The following is a 23,585-nucleotide window of genomic DNA, read 5'->3' as shown; positions in this document are numbered from 1 at the left end:
AGGCATTTTTCTCAGTTGAGGTTTCCTCTTTCCAAATGAGTCTAGCTTGTGTTAGGCTGACAAACAAACAAACAAACAAAAACAAAATCGTTCCCCACCATTGCTGTCCTTCGGTCTCTCCTGCTTCTGTGTGTTTTGCGTTTCCGCTCTCCCCATCCCTTTATGCTGTCTCCTCTCCTGGTCTTTCCATGTTCATGACGTAAGTATCTTGAAAACCTATGTCTCCATCCATCCTCTAAGCAAAGGTTCAGACATCACTTTTTCGCCCCTGAGACTCTCTGGAGTCTTTCCAGGAGATAAGGCCGTCTTTGCATCTGAACCCTTGTGACTCTGTCATCCTCAAAGTCCATTTTGGGTTCTGGACATTTCCATACACTTACCACACCTTTGCTGAGCCTTGATTGCTTTATTTATAAAATGTGTAAGTATATACATTTTATATATCATTATATAACATATATTATTATATATCAATATACTATATATCATATATTTTAAGCATAATATAACATGTAATATATTAATATAATATATAAAGTTATAAAACTCTGGCAAGAATAAATATATAGTTTTATTAAAAATAAATACATGAGCTGACAGTCATGGTGGACTCCTTTAATCCCAGCACTTGGGAGGCAGAGGCAGGTGGATTTCTAAGTTTAAGGCCAGCCTGTTCTACAGAGTGAGTTCAGGACAACCTGGGCTACACAGAGAAACCCTGTACCAAAATAATAAACAAACAAACAAACTACACAATGCATAATGGCATAATGTGGTGTTTAAGAATACACACACACACACATAATGGCATAATGTGGTGTTTAAGAACACACACACATGCACACACACACACATGCACACACATGTAAAGGTAAGCACAGTTGCATGTATACAGATACTCTCATACCTGCTGTTTACAGATCCTTCCAGACCAGCAAGGAGAAGAATTTTTTGTTTGGTTTTGTTTTTTCGAGACAGGGTTTCTCTGTGTAGTCGTGGCTGTCCTGGAACTCACTCTGTAGACCAGGCTGGCCTCTAACTCAAAAATCTGCCTGCCTCTGCCTCCCGAGTGCTGGGATTAAAGGCGTGCACCACCACTGCCCGGAGTGAGAAGAATTTTTTGACACAAAGTCTTACTCTGTGGCCTTGGCTAGCCTAGAATCCACCTAGATTCACAGCCTTTGCAGTGGGATTAAAGGTGTGCGTTATCATGCCCGGTGAGAGTTTATTCTCACTGAAAGTATAATACCCATGTTATTATGCAACTTCCTGCTCTCATTTTAAAGAAGAACAGATAAGGCGAGGTTCTGTGCTGGATACACAGCATTGTCACCCATAACTGTTCTGTGTGTCGTTTATCGATATTTAAATGTTCTTCATGGAAGACTCTTTTCAAATAAAACAGTCCCTGTAAGCTCAAACGTGGCTATGCATATAAACTGGAGAGAGCTGAGCCTCCGGAGGAGAGTGAATCTGGCTGGGGTAGATCACAGGGCTCCTAATCTTCACATCCTTGTTTGAAAGCCTTGGGTAGGAGACAGGGGTGGAGACGCTCTGCACATTTAACCAAATGGCCACCTTGTAACAAGGCTGCAGCCGCAGCTATCTGATGTGGGAGTATTTTTCTCCCTTAGCTTATTGATAATGTCCTGGTATCAGAAGTCAGAGGTTTCTCTTGGCTAATCCAGTGGTCCCTCCTGGTACTGGCCTGTGACAGACTTTTCACGGCCAGCGAAATGATAAAGAAAATAAACCTATTCAAACATTTATTTTTGGAATCAAAGGTCTTTTCTTTATGAAGTTCTGGTGGTAGTGATCAGTACCTATTCATGTGTGCGTTAGCATCATATCTGTCCATGCTAGCTGATAGTTTGCTGTTGTTGTTGCTGGTTTCCAAATACTGGACAGAAGTGACATACAAGAGGAACTGCATTTTTGCTCACAGTTTCAGGGAATGCACCCACAGTCGCTGGTCTTCATGATTCTGGGCTATAGTTATTAAGCAGAACATTATGGCAGTGGGTGTGCAGCTTCTTTATGGTGGACAGGAAACCAAGATGAGAGAGTCAAGGGAAAGAAACCACGACAAGCTGTAGTTCATGGGAAATAACCCCACCAGCTTACAGCCCCCTGCCCCACCTTTCACCCCTCCAAGAATGCTCACATTAGGAGCCCGTGGTTATTAGGTAGGAGCTCTCAGCGTCTAATCATCTCTGGAACTCCCTCAAGGTGTTTTTAATCCAATCAGTTGAGCCATAAAGATTAACTATCGCCGAGGCTGGAGAGAGATTGCAGAGAAGCTAAGAACACTGTCTTAGTTAAGGTTTTCATTGCTAGGAAGAGACACATGACTGCAGCAACTCTTATAAAGGCAAACATTTAATTGGGGCTGGCTTACAGTTTCAGAGATTCAGTTCATTATCATCATGGCGGGAAGCATGGCAGCATGAAGGTAGAAACATGGTGCTGGAGAAGGAGTTCAGAACTCTACAGCTTGATCTGAAAACAGGCAGAGGGAGACTGTCTTCTGCTGACGGCCAGGAGGAGGTCTCTCTTCTGCACTGAGCAGAACCTGAGCATGGGAGTCCTCAAAGCCTGCCTGTACAGTGACACACTTCCTCCAACAAGGCCACGCCTCATCCAGCAAGGCCAAACTTCCTAATAGTGCTACTTCCCATAGGCCAAGCATATTCAAGCCTCCAAAACCACTTACTACTCTTGCAGAAGACTGCATTCGATTTCCAGAACATACATTTAGGTGGCTCACAGCCACCTATAACTCCAGTTCCAGATGATCCAATGCCCTCTGGCCTTTGCAGGCAGACATAAACTCACACAGGCTCATGTATATACACTAAAATAAAATAGATAAAGATTTTTAAAAATGAGTCACCACACCACTTAAATAGAAAGCTGGAGGAGACTTTACGTGGGTCTCCCAAGTTCATTCAAACTTGACTGATCCACGAAATCATGAAGTCCAGAGATACCAGCTCTGGTTCATTGTAGCATTACTAAGACTTGCTTGGAACAACTCCAGGGAGATAGCAAATGCCATCCTCACGTCTAAGAAGTTTAGAAACTTCTGTTTATAGCGGACACAAAAGTCTTTCTTGTGTTAGCAGATCCCCTTCTCCCCTGGGGCTGTTGTCTCTGACGATCACCTTCCCACTAAGGCCACATTCAGTTGTCCTTGAGGGTGGCACTGGATCAAAGACGGTGCTAGGCCTTGTCTTCATGTCTCATATCCAGAGACTAAGGCAACACACACAGCAATACTCAAGTTGTGGTGTGTTTAAGGACAAGCACAGTTAGCAAGGCTGGGTGGCTGGGACAAACTCTCAGTTCTTAGTCTCCATCTCAGCCCAGATGTCTGTAGCTCCAGCCATGAGGCCACAGGTGAGCTACGAGGCTGTCACCCTTCAAACTGTCTTCCCTCCCAGCAGTCTGAGGGCTCCCTAGGGTACAGGAGAGCAGAGCAGTGAATGCCTGTGCTCTCATTGTTGAGCTACGGGCTTCATTACCTACTTTGCTGTAAGCCTTTCAGTAAGCAGACCTTATGGTTTTTTTGTCATTTAACTGGCTCTGTCACGTGAGTGGATGACAATGAATTGGGTTCAGGAGAGGGCCTCTGAATGTTAAAAAACAATGTGTTACAACAGATTGGACCCTTGGCCCTTTATGTATAGGGATGCTTGGACAGCATACATTTTTTCTTCTTCTTCCTTTTAGATGGAGAAGAATTTTAAGTAACTCCATCATTATTTTCTCCTTGGGTTGGGTGTGGGGTCCTGTGGAGATGCTATTTAATCCAAATTGTAGCTAACCCTGTTCTGTCTCTTTCTTCATGCACTTTGAAAATCCTGACATACTTTTTGTCTTGTGAGCACTCACTTGATTTAGGAAAATAGTTAGTAAGTTCATCTGTTCTCCCAGGCCTCTCCAACGCTCAGTGAAGTAGATATTCCTGACCCTGTCTGTCTTGCTGATGAGGATGATGCGACTCAGAGGGGCTGAGGCATACCTCTCGGCGACACGGCTGGGAGGAGGCCAAATTTGATTCCTTCTGATTCAAGCCCCTTCCTCTCTTGTCTAAGCAGCCAGCTCCTCTCTACAACTAGGGGAGGCAGGCTTGGCTGCCCAGTGTTCTTCTCTGAGAAGTAATTCAGCTGGCCCTGAAGATGTTTGGAGCTTATAAGCATACACCAGCTTGCCCACAACTCTCTTGGAAACATTGGAAGGAGTTTGCTTTCAATGGAGAAGATTATACTCTAGGCTCCTCCTGAGAGGAGGGGGACTGAGGTGTGGGTCTTCAATCCTGGATCGTTATCATGTGTAGAACTTCCGCCCGGCTAACAAGACATCTCCTATGCCAACCCCCAAACTTGGAAAATGGGAAGAGAGTTTGCTGCCGATGGTTCTAGAAGGAGCCGCCTTGAGATTTCCAGGAGCCAAGGCTTATGACATAGTGGCTGGGGCAGGTCCTGGGGGAGGTCCTGGGGTTGATGAGATAACCAGGCTCTGACACTGCCCAAATCTAGCTTCAGTCAGCAGAGTGTTCATGGCTTGGGCACACAGAACCAACAGCTCAGGAGTAGGAGGGGGCAAGAGTCCCAGACTATATCCTGTTAGGGCACAGACTCCAGTGGGGAGGTAAGGAGTAGGACCCAAGTATAGTATGCCTGAAGTCTAAGCAGAGGATCCCAGGCTAACTTCCCCTGGGGTCTGGGCTGACCCAAAACACAGGCTTTGGAGTCAGGGTGGTCTATCTGGAATCCCAGTGTGTTGGTTTAACTGTTGTATAATGTTGGGTGAGTCTTTATCCCCTTTTAACTTCCATGTTCACATGTCCTCACACCCACCATGGTCCAGATGTTGTTGTGTATACAGCGGCTCATACCACTGTCAGAACGCTGGAGTATTTACAATAGAGGCAGTCTAATAACAAACATGTAGAGGATCTCTTCAAGTTTATGAGATAAACAAGTCAAGCAGTTGTCAAAGGACAAGCTATAAATACAGCCATGAACAAAATTCCAACATCAAGTATTTTTAAGAAGCGAGGGTTGGAGAAATGGCCAAGCTGTTAAGCGCACATACTGTTCTTACAGAGGACCCAAGTTCCGTTCCCAGCACCTACAGGTGGCTTACAGTCATCTCTAACCTCAGCTCTGGGGGATGTGATACCTCTGGTCTTAGCAGGCAATTGTACTCCCACGAAACATAGTCAAACATAGCCACACACATACACATGCAAAAAATAATCCTTTTTAAAAATTAAAATTTAGAAAGGAGAGAAAAGCAACATTGAAGCATCTTTATTATGCTTGTTCAATTAACACATTACAAAATCTAGCAATAAGGCCAGGAGTAACAGGGGGTGTATGTCTATAACCCCAGCTCTTAAAAGGAAAAGTAGAATTATGGGACTAGCCTGAGCTACATATCAGACTCTCAATAACAATGATATGACAACATTAATTACAATTATAAGCTACACTAATGAGTGTGTGTGCTCTGTATGATATATTTTTGTACTTTATTAAGTTTTAAACCCACTTTAACATTTTTAAGATTTATTTATTTATTTATATGAGCACTCTGTTTGCATGTATGCTTGCATGACAGAAAACAGCACCAGCCAGAAAAAGGCATCGGATCCCATCGTAGATAGTTGTGAGCCACCAGAGTTGTGGGTGCTGGGAATTGAACTCAGATCCTCTGGAAGAGCAGTCAGTGCTTTTGTTTGTTTCTTTGTTTACATCCCAAACACTGCCCCATTCCCGATCCCCCCTCACAGAGTCCCTCCCTCCACCCCACTCCCCTTCTCCTCTGAGAGGGTGGGGCTCCTTGGGTTTCCTCCCACCCTGCAGCCAGTGCTCTTAACCACTGAGCCATCTCTCCAGTCCCCTTAAATTTTAACTAATAAAAAAACCCATAAAATTGTATAAATGAATGGGGTTCAACGTAATACCTGATAAATGTATACACTGTGACACTTAAATGTTTTGATGTGACCCCTTCAGAAAACAATATCACAAAAATATATTAGAGCTGAAGATGTTTGCAATCTTTGATACAGTCCTGGTAGCCTGTGGAATTGAGTTAATCCTAATGTCATAGCTGTTTTCAAAATGTTTATTATTAAAAAGCTTTTCAAACATATAAAGTTCTGGTTAAGAACTTTCAGGGCCGGGGCAATGGTTTGCTTGCTGAAATGCTTTACTACGCAAGCAAGAGAAGCCGAGTTCAGTTCCAAGCATCATGTCAAAACAAAACAAAACAAAACAAAACAAAGCAGAACAAAGCAGAACAAAGCAGAACAAAATACAGGTGTGGGGTCACACCCCTGGCTCTAGAGTTCCAGCTTTTCCGAGGTGGAGATGGAAGATCTCTGTCTTGGGTCTCCTCCTCCCCCTCCTCCCTCTGCCCCTCCTCCCCCTCCTCCTCCTCCTCACACCAACTACATTACTGAGTTTGGGCTCTGCATGCTACATTGGGCTTCCTGGCCAGCCATGCTAACACAAATGATAAGCTCTAGGTTCAGCCAGAGAACTATCTCAAAAAAGTAAGGTGGGGAGTAGGTGAGAAAGACACTCAGTGACAAACTCTGACCTCCACACACATTTGCACAGATGTGCACATGCAACTGCACACAATTGTGCACACCCATAAACACACATAAAATATCAAACATAAAGAACAGAGCAATGAATCCCCCAAAGGAATAATTTTTTTTTTTTACAGTTAATTCTTTATTTGTGTGGGGGTGTGGCATGCTTGTGGCGGTCAGAGGACGAGCGAGGAGTCTGTTCTCTCCTGCAGTATGTGTTCCAGGGATCAAACTTAGGTGGTCAGGCTTGGTGGTGAGTGCCTCTAGCCACTGAGCCATCTCATTGGCCCTAAGGGAATATCTTAACAGGAGAAAATGCATCACACGTGTGAGACTTTGCACAGTGAAAAACGATAATCTAAAATGCAATAGAAGCCTGTCTCTGAGTGGTGATTCGACTCAACTGCTCGGGACAGGAAAATGACAAACCTGTGTGTATTTGTATAAAATGTGTACTTGTATGAATGTGTATTTATATAAAATAGGGGGTAAGCTTAAGTGAAAACATTTAAATTGCATCTATAGCTGATGATAATCTTATAAAGTCGTATATGCGAGCAAAGGTTGAAGGAAAACAGCTGGAAGTGTTTTACTGTGTTGGAATGAAAGATGATGAATTCATTTTTCTCTTTGGATATGGCTCTTGTATTATTGTTGTTGTCTTGGGTTCTTGTATTATTTTATATTAATTAATCGGGAGATAGAATCTAGGCTCTGCCCCTGAGTGATTTATGAATATTTATTTGTTGTTCATCAGTTCCCCATAATAATTTACATCAAGGGTTATATGGAGAAGTGGCAGGACCAGGCATAATGAGGCATATCTGTAATCCCAGCGCTGGGGGCGCTGAGGCAGGAGGACAGTGAACTTGAGGTCAGCCTGGGCAAAGCTTCAAAATAAAATGTTTTAGGTAAGGCTGGGGCTGCAGTTGTGATAGAGTCCTTGTTAGTGCTCCAGCATATGTGTGTTCCTGTAACTTATCCCCAGTACTAGTGAACAAAAATAACACCTGGCGCACACCATGGTTTCAGTGCTGGGCTGGTCGTAAGTTGTCTCTCAAAGACTCCTAGAATGTCAGGGCTACACAGGACAATCTGATGTGGCTTCATGTTGCAGTCAAAGGTCCTGAGGCCCAGGGAGGTTGGCTCTCCTGAATACTTCAATAGGATTAGGTCTTCCTCCATAGAAGACTGGCCACGCTTGGTCCTTTTATCTGGGCACAAGGGGCAGCCATGTATGGGGTGGAATCTTCATGGAGAGTGTCCTCCCAGAGCAAGTGCTGGGTCGAGTGCAGCCAGAGAGATGCTGCTCCTGAGATGCAAACTCCAGACTGTGGTTATCTCCACAGGCGCCTCAGCCAGCCCCGGCCCCTGCAGCAGCACTCAGGGCCGTCCAGGACAGTTCGTCGGTATCCGGCCACTGGAGCCAATGGCCAGCTGCTATCCAACGCTTTGCCTTCAGGACTCGAGCTGAGAGACAGCAGCCCACAGGCAGCACATGTGAACCATCTCTCACCCCCCTGGGGTAAGGCTGGACCTGGGAGAGCAGAGCATCCAACTCGGACCCATTCTTGCCCCACCTCTGCCCACCCCTTCACTCTTAGGGCACTCGGCTGTCACCTTGTCCCTCACTTCTTCTACCAACCAATGGACAGTATTTGTGCACTTGCTTTGTGCCAAATCCCAGGGTCCCAAATTAATCCATCTGGACATGGCTCCTACTGAGACCCAGGGACCTTAATTACTGTCTGCCATCTCCTGCGCTGTCATCTCTACGGGTCTTCTCTTCCTTCATATCCAGCTGGAGGCCTCAATTCCTTGACCCACACACTTCCACACTATGCTTTCTGCAAGCTCCTATAGGAACCCCCACCCCCGGCGTTTCTGGACACAAACTACCATGCACGCTGTCATGCCTGCAGCCTTCATTTCCTCCTTGATGTTTTGCCGGCTTCCCCACACCCTGCTAAATGAAGGTGATGATTAGATCCCCCAACCCTGATTCTAGCTGGTCCTCAGACCTTATTTTCACCTCCATTTCCCCTGGGAAACTCCCTCTCTGCCAGCTCGAGCTCCCTGCCCTTTCACTCCCTGCCCTTCCACTTTCCGCCCTTGTGCTCAGAGCCTGGCTCTGCACTTTTTGGCTATGTAACGACGGGTGCCCTGGATATCTCTCTGCCTCGGGCCAACTGTGAACTAAAATAATCAGTTAGATACGTGAGAACTTCCAGTGTAATTTTGAGCCGCTCTCTTGCAGCAGGACATGTCAGTGTGCACAAAGCATGAAGGGGCACGTCTGGATGCTTCTTGAGACCATTGCCCTACCCTGACCACAGACCTGGTGTCCAGGTCTTAGAAGATGCTCTAGGACATACCCCTCATCCTAAGGGCCCTGAGATCAGGGTTATGTGTGGCTCCGTCCAGGACCCAAGTTCTCTCTCTGCAGGGCTGAACCTCACCGAGAAAATCAAGAAAATCAAAGTCGTCTTCACCCCCACCATCTGCAAGCAGACCTGTGCCCGGGGACGCTGTGCCAACAGCTGTGAGAAGGGCGACACCACCACCTTGTACAGTCAGGGTGGCCATGGGCATGACCCCAAGTCTGGCTTCCGTATCTGTAAGTCCCCTATGCACAGATGGTGTTGGTGTGGTGGTGGTGGTGGTGGTAGTGGGAAGGGGTGGCTGACATCTCAGGGACTCCTTGGTGTGGAACCTCTTGTCCCCTATATTTCTATCACAGCAGGGAGTAAATAAAGTCTTATCCTATCTCCGTCCCCAGTTTGGCTGTGTGATTCCAAGCAAGTCACACAACCCCTCTGAATCCAAGTTGCCTTGATAGAGAAGAACCATGGCCTCTGCCTATGTCCTAGATCCTTGTGGTGGGCTGGAGAGATGCTAGGGCTTCAAAGAAAGTCCCTGCATTTCAAGGGAACACGGCACCCTCCAAGACCCCCAAATTTGGTGTCCCACTGCTCTGCTTGCCTGTCACCAGCTGCCAATCACCTTGAGTGTTGTTGTAGATTTCTGCCAAATCCCCTGCCTGAATGGGGGCCGCTGCATTGGCCGGGACGAGTGCTGGTGTCCAGCCAACTCCACAGGGAAGTTCTGCCATCTGCCTGTCCCGCAGCCAGACAGGGAACCTGCAGGGCGAGGCTCCCGGCACAGAGTCCTGCTGGAAGGTCCCTTGAAGCAATCCACCTTCACGCTGCCTCTCTCTAACCAGCTCGGTGAGTGCCAGCAGCCAGCCTGGGAGGTGCTGGATGAGGCCAGGTTTCCATTTCATACCCCACATCATTTCTGTCTTCAATTCTGCTGGAGTTCCTCCGTGTGTGTGTGTGTGTGTGTGTGTGAGAGAGAGAGAGAGAGAGAGAGAGAGAGAGAGAGAGAGACCTTAACCTGTGTGGGGAAAGACAAAACAGCAAATAAATGGAGCCTCCCCCACCCCACCCCCAGCCTGGGCAGTAGAGGTGGAATGGGCAGGGGTAGAACTCAGCACACATTTCATTTCTTTGCCTTCTGTAAGGCAAATCAAAGATCCAAACACACAGGATTCTGTAGGAGATGAGCTGGGTCCCATGAGCCCAGAGTGCCCGTGAAGGCTGCGTGGTGGGTTGACCCTAAGGTATCCCATGGGTTGCATGTGGTCCCATGGCACTCAGGGCTACACAGGGTCACGGAGGAGGCAGAATCAGGAAGAGCTGTGCAGCCTTTGATGCAGAGATTTCCGTGATGGAGGGGTTACCGCTTCTTCTTGTCCTGGGGTTGGAGGTGGGGCAGTGCTCTGGTTACAATAACAGGCAAAGAAATGGAAGGGGGCTTTCGGTGAGGCGCCCAGTCTGGAGCCTGCCTGACTGACAGTGGTGGGCACTCTTCACAGGGCAGAAGTGAGGTTAGGAGCCTGTTTCTTGGCTCTGATCCCAACCCTTCTGCCCAGCCTCTGTGAACCCCTCGCTGGTGAGGGTGCAAATTCATCACCCGCCTGAGGCCTCTGTGCAGATTCACCAGGTGGCCCGGGTCCGGGGTGAGCTGGACCCCGTGCTGGAGGACAACAGTGTGGAGACCAGAGCCCCTCGTCGCCCCCACGGCAGCCTAGGCCACAGCCCCTGGGCCAGCAACAGCATACCTGCTCGGGCCGGAGAGGCCCCTCGGCCACCACCAGTGCTGTCTAGGCATTATGGACTTCTGGGCCAGTGTTACCTGAGCACGGTGAATGGACAGGTGAGAAGGGAGTCTCTGCCTCAGACTTCAGGAACGGCTGTGGTTGCTCAGTCTGTACTGTCCCTTGTGGAACGTGACTGGAGGAGCCTCCATTTCCCCTATGGAAAAATCTGCAACATAAAAGTCCCTAGTGGGCTGGGGCTGTGGATCAGTTGGTAGAGGGCTTGCCTAGTATGCAGAAGGCCCCCAGTTTGATCCCCAGCACCCTATAAAACAGGCATGGTGGTGTGCACCTGTAATCCCACCGCGTAGGAGTCCGAGGCAGGAGGATCAGAAACTCAATGTAATCCTTGGCTACATAGTGCATTCAAGGCTAGCCTGAGCTAGAGAGAGAGGGGTTCTACATGTAGAGAGACTGGGTCTCCTCCCTGAGCTGGGTGCAGTGCCTGTCAGTGAGTGCCAGTCACATGGAACGGGACCATGGAAGTCCCCTAGTAGAAGAGCCATCACTAGTACCTGCAGTCTAAGGAAGCCTAGAATTTAACCTCATAAGAATATTAGCTTTCTGTGAGTTGAGCCTTGGGACCCTTGGTGCCTGGACAACAGGTGTCACAGTCATCTCTGGTCTCTTTTCCAGTGTGCTAACCCCCTAGGGGAGCTGACTTCTCAGGAGGACTGCTGTGGCAGTGTGGGGACCTTCTGGGGGGTGACCTCCTGTGCTCCCTGCCCACCCAGACCAGGTGAGTACTGGTTTCAGGATGGAGGGCTAGAGGGGATTCTATCTTCATCTCTCACCACCCAGGGTTCCCAAGGACAGGCAATATTTCCAGATGTACCTCAAGGAGCCTCCCCAACAGCTTGGCCAGTTCAACCTGTCTGCTCAGCCTCTGGCTCTCTGTTCAACCTGATAGTCTGTGTGGGGACCTCCGTTTTGCAGTATATTGTGGGGATTCCAGACTGTGATGGACCCCCTCCATCTAGGAACTGGAATGTCTCCCTTCTTTCTCTGAGTTCCTCAGACCTCCTCCTCCTCCTCCTCCTCCTCTACCTCTGCTCTGCTACTGAGCTACTTTGGATGATTGGGTAACACTCAGCACACAGACAGCCAGTCAGTCAGTCAGTCAGTCAGTCAGTCAGTCATCTATCCATTCAGCAGATATTGGCTGGATGCCTCTTGTGTGCCTGGCACTGAGGATTCAGTAAGCACAAAACCATTCGCACTGCTCCCAGAAGCCTCAGTCTGCCGCCAGGGAGAGGTGACTAGGTACCTGCGTGTGAGTATGGCTTCTGCCTACCCAGCCTGTCTTTCCCCCCAGGCCTCCCACATTCCTGGGCCTGGACCTGGCATGCATTCTTGCCTGTCAGCAGTCAGCTCTATGAGCTGGTTTTGTGGGGGGCCTGGAACAGAGCCCAAAGGCAGGAAGGAGGGTCAGGGTTGTTCCCAGTGTCAGACGCAGCAGTAGAGCTGTGAACTGCGTTTTCCACACTAAAATTAAGTGCTGATGGCCTCCCAGTACGGTGTGCCTCTGTGAAGCAGCGGAGGGTGCCTTTCAGCTCATAGGCTTTAGGGTCCAACCCATGCCAGGATCCAGATCTGCTCTGTTCGCCTCCCTCTCTGCCTTGGTCCCCTCTCCTGGGACGACTGGCACAGAAGGATAAGAGTGCCAGCCTCACAGAGTTGCTGTGGCTACATGGTACATGTTAGAGCTGGCCCTCCGTACCCACAGTTCTCTACCTGCAGATTCAACCAATCTCAGGTAGAAAATACTTGAAAGACAAAGCCAGAGAGAGGGCTCAGCAGGTAAAGGCCCCCGCCCCTATGCTGACAACTGGAGTTCAATCCCTGGGTCCCACCTGGTGGAAGAGCTGACCACACATTGCCCTGTGTCCTCCACATACCCACAGTGACACATTCATACTCACACACACACACATACACATGCCCACACACAAAAATAAGAATATAATTCATTTCAAAACTCATATTTGAAGGACAATCCTAGTTCCCAACCAAGCAAACCTCGCATTTGTTTCTGGAAAGTCTGATGCTGAGCCCACACAGAATGAAGTGCCTACTATGTGCCACGTGCTTTGGTTCCCCTCACCATTCTGGGATCGTTAGCTCTCTACTGTAGCCAAGTGAGCCTTAATAACCTTACACCTTGCTTACTGGATAGCTTGTGTGTGTCTGTACTGAACACACACAAGACTCTCTTCTTGTCACAGTCCCTAAACAGGACATAATGCTAATTTGCTCATCATTGACATTGCATTAAATATTATAATCAACCTAGAAATGATTTAAGCTACATGAGAGACTATGTAAAGGCTATATGCTACACCATTTTTGTATAAGAGGCTTGAGCAGCGGCAAAATTTGGTATCTGCGAGAGTTTAGGAATCGATCTCCCATGGATACTGAGGGGGAAGGGTGGCTGTGTATTGATGATGATGATGGTGATGGTGGTGGTGGTGATAATGATGTCATCTCCTGAAGAAAGGGAAAAGGGACCAACTGACCTTGGGAGAAACAAATGAGTTTACTCAGGGACAGTGTGTGTGTGTGTGTGTGTGTGTGTGTGTGTGTGTGTGTGTATGTGTGTGTGTGTGTGTGTGTGTGTGTGAATGTGCACCACTTTTCTTGTTTTCTCACAAGCCAGTTCTTGGGACTTCTATACCCATTATTGGGTTCAGCCAGCCAACAAGTGTTATTACTAATTGAGACACTTTTGGTGTGAGGCCCTGAGTGGACCACAGAGAATGAGGCATGTGCAGTGCCTCTCTCCTCCAAGCCTATAGCCTCAGGGGCTGTGGCTGGCTTTAGAGCAGTGTGGAGTGTGTGGGACAGACAGCACAGCCAGGCCACTCGCAGGTCCTGGGCCACTCTTACCCAGACTAGGGAATGGGATCCTTCCATGTGACCAGAGCCATCTTCATAAACTTGTAAACTTAGGGTGCTTTTCTGCTGCATACAAGGGATGATGGGTAGGGGGCACTGGCTGAAGCTGGTGAATCAGGGAGAGCTTCATGGAGGAGGTACCATAAGGATGATGTATGAAGGATGATTGGGGTAGGGCAGCCAAAGGAGTAGGGAAGGATTTAGCAGTCCAGGGAAATGGCATTTATAGGTGAGACCAAGAGGAGAGCACTAGTCCTTGGAGAGAGGCATGCAGGGATTCTAAGTCCATCATATAAGATGGCTCCTGTACAGTATCAGCTGTCCCTGCTGGGGACAGCTAACACCTGCTGCTGCTGCTGCTGGCCGCAGTGCGGAGCTGCTCAGAGACCCCTGGCCTAGCAGGATTGTATTAGATAGGAGCATCAAGTGTTCATCTAAGAAGCAGTTCCAGGGATGGGGCCTCTGAGGCTCCTGCTTGTTTTGAGGCCAGAGCGGTGCCATGATGTTACCTCTGAAGTCCGAGAGACAATGGAGGGGGAAAGTGGGCCCAGCTGCCAACAACTGTGGCAGGCAAACAGGATTCTAGAAGGATCCTCTCCAGAATCCTGCTTCCATCACAGCTGAGGGCCAGGCTGCTCTCAGAGCCATCCTTTGGGCGAGTCTGCAAACCCCAGGTATCTGAGGTTCGGCTGTGATGCATGACCCTGAGCCCTTGACATGGCATGTAGGTCCCTGATGGAGATGGGGAAACCTAGGGCTGGGTTCTTGAGGTTAGTTCCTGTTCTTCAACTGGACAGTGAAGTTAATGAAGGAGATCTGCCAGATGATATCAGAGAGAAAGAAAATACAAAGCTGCCTTGGATTGATTGATTGATTGATTGATTATTTATTTATTTATTTATTTTGTGTGTGTGTGTGTGTGTGTGTGTGTGTGTGTGTGTAGGTCAGAGGATAACTTACAGGAGTTGGCTCTCTCCTTCCACAGTGTGAGTTGTGGAGATTGAACACAGGTCATCAGGGCTTGACAGCAAGCATCTACTGCTGAGCCACCTCTCTGGGCCCCATATACATCACTTAAATATCCCATTTACTGGTTGTGGGATTTAAGCAGGAGCATAGGACTCTGCATGGTCAGGATGCAGAGATGCAGGCTGTGGGGATTTCTGTGGTTACTGAAGGGGCCTCAGTCTGCTCCTCTCAGCAGGGGCTGGTGTGCTCAGTGACCACGGAACCACTTCTGAAGGATGCCCTCACTTGGAAGGTGGGAATGGGTGGGAAGGCCCGCATTCCATGGTGTGGGCTGCGTGCCAGTCTTATGAGCTTATCCCACGGGTTGACCAAGGACCCTGATCCCAATGGAGCTGGCCATCTCATCCCAACGAGCCAGGGCCTGAACTTCAGCCACAGTGGGCATGGGAGAAGCTCTTTGGATGAATTGCATTACGTGTAAATGGAGGTGCTTTGTGTATGCTTTAGTGCAGAGCACAGAATGAACCTCTCCATGTGCACACTTAAAACTCAGCTCTTTCCCTCACTCTCTGCTGTGCCCAACCTTGTAGCCTCAGTGCTTGGCACAGCTCAGCAAGCTGGGCACCAGGGTGCAGACCCTAGAATGGCAAACGTTCCAGCATACTGAGAAAGAAATAACAAAAGACCAGGGCAACATAAACATGTCAGACACATGAAAGTGTAGCCGAGCACTGGACGGGGAAGGGGCAAGACATAAGGGAACCTTGTTTGTGTTGACAGTTTGCCAGGACATCTAACTCCGTGCCTTACCCTGCGGCTGGCAGGGGTGTTTCTTTAAGTAGGCATGACAAATGAGCTACTGTGTGAGCACTGGAGGACAAAAGAAGCTGCTGGATGAGTTTGGGGGCTGTTTGGCAAGAAAAGCAGAACTTCTGGATTCTAGAACGTTCTCAGCCTGAATGGCTTTGCTTTTTATTTCTCCTCTGATCAAATGGAGCTGTGTCTCCTTGGGCAAAACGTCCTCTTCCCCAGCAGAATCAAGTCATGGTGGGAGCAAGAGAATGGCCAGCCTAGGATCCCGTGACTTCATGGCCTCCCCCCAGGTCATATTGGTCTTGCAAGGTTGTGAGTCTAGCTGTTGAATTTAGTCACTAGAACGCCACTGTTTCTAATAGCGAAAGGGCCTCCTTGAAGGCTCAACTCCAATGGCATAGACAATTCTCTTTTCTTCCAGAAGGATTTCAGAGCCCCAAGACACATTCCTCAAGAAGATGGCTTCAGAAGTCGTTCTAGACCCACTGGGGCTCTCCTCCCTCAGACTGAGGGATACATAATGTCCCCTAGTGACCTCTGGGATTTAGGCCAACCCCTGGCTTTCTGACCCCTTGGGAGTTAGTGAAGGCCCCAGCCTGGAGTCTCTTCAGTGTCCTGCCAGAGTCCCGGGAACACACCGCTCTCAAGAGCCACTTTGATTGAGGCCATATTTTTGAGTTTCCATATAAGACAGACATCTGGGCTAACTGGAAAGTTGGCAGCTGCCTCGCCAGGCTTGGCACTTGCTATGTCAACCCCAAGGCCCCTTTGCTGGAACGGGTAGAGCTGGCACTTGGCTCCAGACCTGCAGCGGTGGGCTCCAGCTGTTTGCCATGAGATTGTCTTTCCATCTGCCTGGCCTGGGATGAGTTTACCTCAGAACCCAGACCCTCCTCCCTTGTTCTCCAGGGACTGCAGGCTCTGTCCCTCTGTCCCTCTGTCCTTCAAGAAAGGCAGCATCTCATGAACAGTAATGCCTGCCCCTCGTTACCTGCGTTGTCTTGTTTAGTCCATACAAGCACAAGTTGAGGATCTTGAAGCCCATTTAACAGATGGAGAAACGCAGCTCCGAGAAGGCCGAAGAACTTGTCTACGATTGCAGAGGGAAGGCAAATGAGGCTAGTGTGTCTGATCCATGGCGGGCCCAGATCTTATCATCCTGAGGAGACCTGGGCCTACCTGAGACAGACAAGCCCAGGCAGCTGAACTGGAGGGTCCGAGTTACCTGTACATGAAGGACCGTGTGCATCAAAATTGTCAGGCAGGCAGGGAACTCTCAGCATGCAACTCAGGCCTAAGAGTTTACAGAGGCTCAGATAATTGCCCCATGTAGAGGAAGGTAGGCTGTTTTCTGAGGAATCCTAAGGAGAAAGAAAAAACAAAACAAAGAAAACCCCAAACAACAACAACAAAATAAACAACCCCCAAAGGGTAGATGTTTCTGGAAAGCAGGGCTCAAGTCAAAGCTGCAGAAACCCAGCATTAACCTCACCGTGCCTGGAGGTACCACCCTCCTCCCTAAGAGAGGTGCACCTATCAAGAACAGGTGTTTTGGAGGTGGAGCAGTAGCCTAACTTGAGAGGATGAGGGCGCACGTGCATGGTTGAAGATTTTATTGGCAAGTTATAGAGCAAAGGCCTTGTCCCCTAAGGAGCCCAGATGGTAGTTCTGTGATGTCAGTCCTGGGGAAAGTTGGGTCTTTCAGCCGTCCAGGGGAGGTTGGAGCAGAGAGCCTTAGGGCAAGTCACAGCAGCAATGATATATTGTCTTTGTCCTTGCCACCATTAGCAACTGTTTATTTAGTGCCTTTAGTCGGCCTTGGTATCTTAATGGTTCCTAATGATGCTTCCATTTGTCATGGGAGATCATAATCTTAGTCCAGGACCCCAGTCTGATAGGTCTTCTCCTGACTCCTGCTTCTGGCGTTCTGTAATTCACTGTGGGTGGGTTTCTGGTGATCCAGGTCAGGCGTCTGCTACACTGGAGGGCTCTGGCTTGAAGAACAGCTGTACTGGGGTAGGGTTTTCTTATTCTCCAGGACCTGGGTTGAGACAACAGTCCCCTGCCCTAGTGAAATGGGACTTACTGAATTCCTGTCACACTGCGAAAGTATTGTTTCTGGCTGGGCGGTGTTCTGCAAGCTTCTTCCAAGGGATTTGAAGCCATCTGGGAATTGTGTCCCAGGCTTAGCTAGCTTGCTCCCTGCCTTGTAGGGGTGGGTCATGATATGTGGCATCTCCGGCCTACTCCAGGAAGGGCTGGAGCATGGGTGGACTCTGTGTGAGCCAGGGTCTGCACAGAGCTCTCTCTAACTTGCTATCTGTGGTGACATTGGCCCTCCTGCCTCTCTGAGGAAACAGATGGAGGCTGTCTTTGAGGGAAATGTCCATTCTCATTGAGAGGTCCCATGGCACTATACCAAAGAGAAAGTCCTAACTGGGCAGTATGACCGTTGCTAAAATGTGTGCTCAGGGGCTTGTGCTCAGTTAGAGCTTGCTGTAATTCCACAGGAAGAGCTCGTCATCATCTATGTAGGCTACTTTTCTGTTGCTGTGATAAAACACTGTGATTAAAAGCAACATAAGAGGAAAAGAAGGAGGGAGGAGAGGAGGATAGGAGGGAAGGAGAGAAGAAAGGAAGAACAGGGTGTGGGGGGAAGGAAAGGGAAAGAGGGAAAGAAAAGAGAAAGGACATGATAGGGGAGGGGAGGGAAAGAGGGAGATGAAGAAGGGAGGGAGGGGAGGAGAGGGGGGAGGGAATGAGAAAAGAGGGAGGGGAGGGAAGGGAGGGAGGAGAGGACAGGGAACCAGAGGGGGGAGGAAGGGGGGAAGAGAGGGACAAGAGAGGGGGAGGAGAGGGAGGGGAAGGGAAGGGCACCTCAGGGAAGGAAGGGAGCACTAACTCCTTGGATTGGGCCAGTTGTGGGAGGTTCCGACCAGCATCCATTGTTTCAGCAAAGCAAATCTTCACAGCACCCTATTCCTACAAACTAAGTTTCTATCTCCACTTCTACGGATGAAGAACTACAGGCAATAGGAGAATAGGAAATGTGCTCCAAATCAGAGTGAAGCTAGGAACTAGTTGTGTGCCTGGCTGCCCTGGCTGCCCCCGTTGCCCTGGGCTCCCACACCATTTCTACCAGAAGAGTGAAACTTCACCTCAGCATACTCACCTGCCTGCGGTGTGCAATTCTGAGGCAAGGCTCCAGCCAGCTCAGAAATCCAAATGTGGCCTCCCATGGTATGAGTCTGTCCTGGGGGCATGGGGGGGGTGGAGGGGTTTGCATCAGGGAGCCTCCATATGTCCCTGTTGTGGGCACCTTGTCATGACCGCTGAGATCAAGAGCGTAGTATAAATAGCTCTGTGGCCAGACATGTCTTCACTGTCTCCTCCCAAGCTTTGCTTGGGAAACCAGGGCCAACCCTGTCTCCAGCAATTAGAAGTTTTTGTTGAGGCATCCTTGGGAAGGAAGGATAGCAGAGTGGCAGAGAGATTGCAGCCAGGGGCTCCTCACAGAGCTTACACTCTGGGAAGGAGATGGGCAAGCACGCTAGTGGTCACATGGCATGCTAAATGCCATGAGCAGGGAAGGCCAGTGCCCTCTGAACATGCAGGAAGGACACCTGCCGCCCTCATTCCTGTGAGAGAGTCACACAGTTCAGTGGCTGCTGGATTCTCACCCCAGGCCTCGTGGCCATCTGAACGTCTGCTCCTCCCAAGGAGATTTTTCTGGTTCTTCAAGATCGTGATGCTGAACTTGGTCTCACAGAAGTTGGGAAGACTTCGGAAAGGTATGGAAATATCTAGTTTGACGTGGAGGCTGTTGGCCAACATCGGGAGAGCTGCTACTAGAGACAGAAGCTTGGCGGTTATTTATTTCTCTCTAGAAGCTTGCCTCCAGGAAGCACAGCCAATTGGGTATTTTCTCTTCAACCCAGAGAGAGTCAAGTCTCTCTTGACAGGACCTGCATGGTGGAGGGAGCCTGGGCTTCCATGTGACCGTGGCCAGGTCTTCTCAGCTCTCATGGTTTTGTTCAGATTCTAGTAGCTGGGTCTCCTCTTGTTCTTAGCTCTAGCCAAACACTCTCCCCATCCCACCCCACAACTGCCCAGAAAGCAAAGATCTGCCTGACTTCTCTTCTAATCCCTCTGGACGTCAGGAGGTAATGCTGCCTTGGCCTCTGGTATACTGAAACCTGCTGAGAAAGTCTCCTTCTCACCTCTTTCTCTTCTTCCTCCTCCTGCATTCGACCTTGACTTGTTCCTGCCAGCCTCCTTACCCCCCTGAGCTCTGTAAAAATGGGGACTAGAAGCCTTCCTGATGGTCACTGTTGTGAGAAACAGACAGGACAGCGTGGCCCGGTGTCCTTGCTACCCAAGCCTCAGAGAAACACTAACTTGGCGTTACTTCTCAGCCTCCAGCAAATACTCTGTAGTAGTCTTTCCCAGTTTCTGCTCTTCATAACGCCTTCTGCCTGTATCCAATCTGCAAGTGTTCCAAGTTTCTCCAGACAGTGTGGACTCAGTCTCCCTTCCTCCCGCCCTCAGCTCACAGCACCAGGCCCCAGGTTCCCAAGCTTCACCTTGGCCCACGGCCTAAGACTTGGACCTTCCAAAGCTTCACCTCCATCCCTGTGGCTCACTCCCAGTGCTTCAGAACCCACACTTAGACCCTCAGACAAGATGGATCATTTCAGTAAAAAAATTAGAACTTCAATGTATTTTTTGTTTTTAGTAGCAAAGGAGACATTAAGTTTTAACAAGTGTATGTCCTCACTTGATCTGCCCATTATGCCAGATGGTCACACGTCTTGCTTGGCTTGCAGCATGCCCTGGGATGGGGTTTCCAGGCAACTGACATCTCCATGTGTTTGATTTTGTCATGTTACAATTCCTGTGGCTCCCATGGTTCTGCTTCCTGCACCTGTTTGTTGTCTGGCCTTAACTAAATCAGTCCTGACAAAGCAGAGGCAGGACTCTAGGAAATTCCTGCTAAGAACCCGTGGTCTGGAGAAACTACTAATGACGTAATCATAAGCTATCACGAAAGGCATAACAGCTGCATGTCTTATAATGACTTGTCATCGGCCCATCACCCATGGCCTGACATGCACAGCAAGAGCCAGCTGGCCAAAGTGTGAAAGGCAGAGTTCTGTCTGCTACCATAGATAACAAACCTCGCCCTAAGAGCCTAGAGAGGTGGCTACTAAGTAGCAGCTACACACTTGGAATAACATTTGTAGGCCAGGCATGGAGGCTCACACCTGGAATCCCAGCATTTGGGAGACAAAAGCAGATGTGAGATGGAGAGTCTGAGTCTGTCCTGGGCTACACAGAGAGACCCTCTCAAAAAAAAAAAAAAAAAAAAAAAAAAAAAAAGGGAAGACGAGAGGAGTTGGGAATTTAGTTTAGTGCTAGGGCCCTGAGTTCCACCTTCAGCACTGAAAACAAAACCTGTAAACACCAAGACACTCAAACTTGTCTGAGCAGCTGAATAAAAATATCATTACTCTCTCTTCCTCCTCCTCTTCTTCCTCCTCCTCATCTTCTTCTTTCCCCTCTCCTCCTCATTAAGAGAGAAGGTCTAGACCAGAGTGACCTTGAACTCACAGAGATCTGTCTCGGTCTCCTTATTAAGATGTGACTCATCTTATCCAGCAAAATTGCATTATTTTAAAAATTCTTTCTTTTTATTCTTAGTTATACCTCTGTGTGTCCATGTGTTGGTGTGTGCACCTGAGTGACCCACAGAGGCCAGTAGAGGGCGCTGGATCTCATAGAGCTAGAGTAACAATTCCCTTCTTCCATCACGTGGCTCAGTGGGATTGAACTCAAGGTGTCAGGTTTGGTGGCCAGCGCATTGACCCACTGAGCCATCTCATCAGCTCTTAGGTACTTCTCAGCTTAGGAATTATGAACTCAATCCTCCCTCCCCCCACCTCAGTGCTGGAGATCAAACCCAAAAGGTGGGCACACTCACTGGACCGCCACTCTAAAACAATGTCGATGTTTTCTTTTTCTGTTTAGTATCTGGGGCTTTTTGCCTCTGTGACATGAGAAGGATGTTGTGAAATCAAGGCAGGATGTGTGTTAGCATCAAAACACTGATATCATTTTCCTTGTTGGCCAGTATGCATTCAGATCCCTCCTGTGTATCCATCATCATTTCCAAATAAAGTTAATAAGATAAATAAGCATGTTTGATCATGTTATATATTGCAAAAATGTGGGTTAAGCAGAATGTCTAATGCATATAATATTATAGCTACATATGTGTTATAAACTTGGGCGAAATGGCTTTTTATGTCTGTCTGTCTGTCTGTCTGTCCAGGTTTTTTGAGACAGGCTTTCTCTGTGTAGCCCTGGCTGTCCTGGAACTCAGTCTGTAGACCAAACTGACATGAAAGTCAAAGATCCATCTGCCTCTGCCTTCTAAGTGCTGGGGTTAAAGGCGTGAGCCACCACTGCCTGGGGAGAAAAGACTTCTTTAGTATTTCCCAAAATAATGTTATGTGAGAAAGGGTCTCATGCTCTGTCTCAGGCTGACCTTGAACTGAAGCGGGTCCTGCTGCTCCAGCCTCCTGGGTGCCGGAATTATGAGTATAAAGCATCATTTCAGCTTCTAAACATATTTTCTGTTTTTAACACTCTCTAAAAAATACGTATGTATGTATGTATGTATGTACGTATGTATGTATGTATGTATGTATTTAATGTATATGAATGAGCACACTGTCACTCTCTTCAGAGACACCAGAAGAGGGCATTAGATCCCATTGCAGATGGTTGTGAGCCACCATGTGGTTGCTGGAAATTGATCTCAGGACCTCTAGAAGAGCAGTTACTGCTCTTACCACTGAGCCATCTCTTCAACCCTAAAATAATTTTCTAATTGAAATACACACACACACACACATATGCACACACATATATGCTATACAGCATGATATTTTGAAATGAGGATACACTGTAATATAGTTAATCTAATTAACTTGTTTGGGCTGAAGAGATGATTCAGTTGGTAAATCGCTTCTTGCCCAAGCATGAAGACCTGAGTTCGGACCCATAGTACAAAAAAAGAAAACACGAGAGTGCTCGTAAGCCCAGCGTGGTGCAAATGAAAACAGGCAGCGGCCCAGAGCTCACTGCCAGTCAGCCTAGCTGAACTATGAGATCCAGGTTTAGTGAGACACTCTGTCTCCACAAGTAAGGTGGAGAGCAATCAAAGATGACATTCAACATTGCCTTCTGTCCTATGCTGCTCCTACGTGGACACACCCCCCGAGTAACATACCCACATGGGCATATACATATCCCACATACACATATGACAGACACAAAATATGTGTGTTGCTTTGCATGTTAATTGACTCAATCATTTTCGCGTTTATTTGGGGGAAGGGTGAGTGTTCTTAAAATCTCTTCTTAGTGATTTTCAAGTATGTGATGCATTATTGGTTATCGTTGCTATGTTGGAGAGTGGATCTTTTGAACTTATTCCTCCTTGTCTTAGTTAGGGTTTCATTGCTGTGAAGAGACACCATGACCAAGGCAACTCTTATAAAGGCAAACATTTAATTGGGACTGGCTTACAGTTTCAGAGGTTCAGTTCATTATTAATAATGATAAGAAATATGGCAGTGTGCAAGCAGACATGGTGCTGGAGGAGCCAAGAGTTCTGCATCTTGATCCAAAAGCAGCCAGGAGGAGACTCTTTTTCTGCAGGCAGCTAGAAGGAGGCTCTCTTCTGCACTGGGTGGGGCCTGAGCACTAAGAGACCTCAAAGCCCGCCTACACAATGACACACTTCCTCCAACAAGGCCATACCTACTAACAGTGCCACTTCCCATGGGCTAAACATATTCAAACCACCACAGTCCTTTTTGAAATTCATACCTTTAATTTTTTCATTTGTTTGTTTGTCTTGTATGTGTGCGAACTCACGTATGATGTGTATGTGTGGTGTGTACGAGCCACAGCATGTGCGTGTGGAGGTCAGAGGACAACGTGTGAGAGTTGATTCTCTCTTTCCACCATGTGGGTTCCAGGTCTTGAACTCAGGCTGTCCGGCTTTGAAACAAGTACTTTTACCTGCTGAGCCATCTTGCTGGTTCTGAAATCCACACCCTTTGA

General features: G+C 48.2%; 1 protein-coding gene across 1 annotated transcript in view; it reads left to right on the top strand.

The window, feature by feature from the left end:
- Positions 1–23,585, top strand: part of Ltbp2 (latent transforming growth factor beta binding protein 2) — a 97,337-nt gene that overhangs the window by 38,146 nt on the left and 35,606 nt on the right. Inside the window, exons 4-8 of the mRNA XM_021178731.3 lie at positions 7,963–8,138; positions 9,060–9,230; positions 9,634–9,840; positions 10,548–10,831; positions 11,409–11,511. Coding sequence (XP_021034390.2) covers positions 7,963–8,138; positions 9,060–9,230; positions 9,634–9,840; positions 10,548–10,831; positions 11,409–11,511 — 941 coding nt within the window. The remainder of the gene's footprint in view (positions 1–7,962; positions 8,139–9,059; positions 9,231–9,633; positions 9,841–10,547; positions 10,832–11,408; positions 11,512–23,585) is intronic.

This window comes from Mus caroli, unplaced genomic scaffold, assembly GCF_978045245.1.
Source record: "Mus caroli unplaced genomic scaffold, Mus_caroli_1 scaffold_14, whole genome shotgun sequence".
Taxonomy (NCBI): domain Eukaryota; kingdom Metazoa; phylum Chordata; class Mammalia; order Rodentia; family Muridae; genus Mus; species Mus caroli.
The sequence above is the reverse complement of the archived record's forward strand: the minus strand, read 5'-3'. Positions and strand labels throughout refer to the sequence as shown.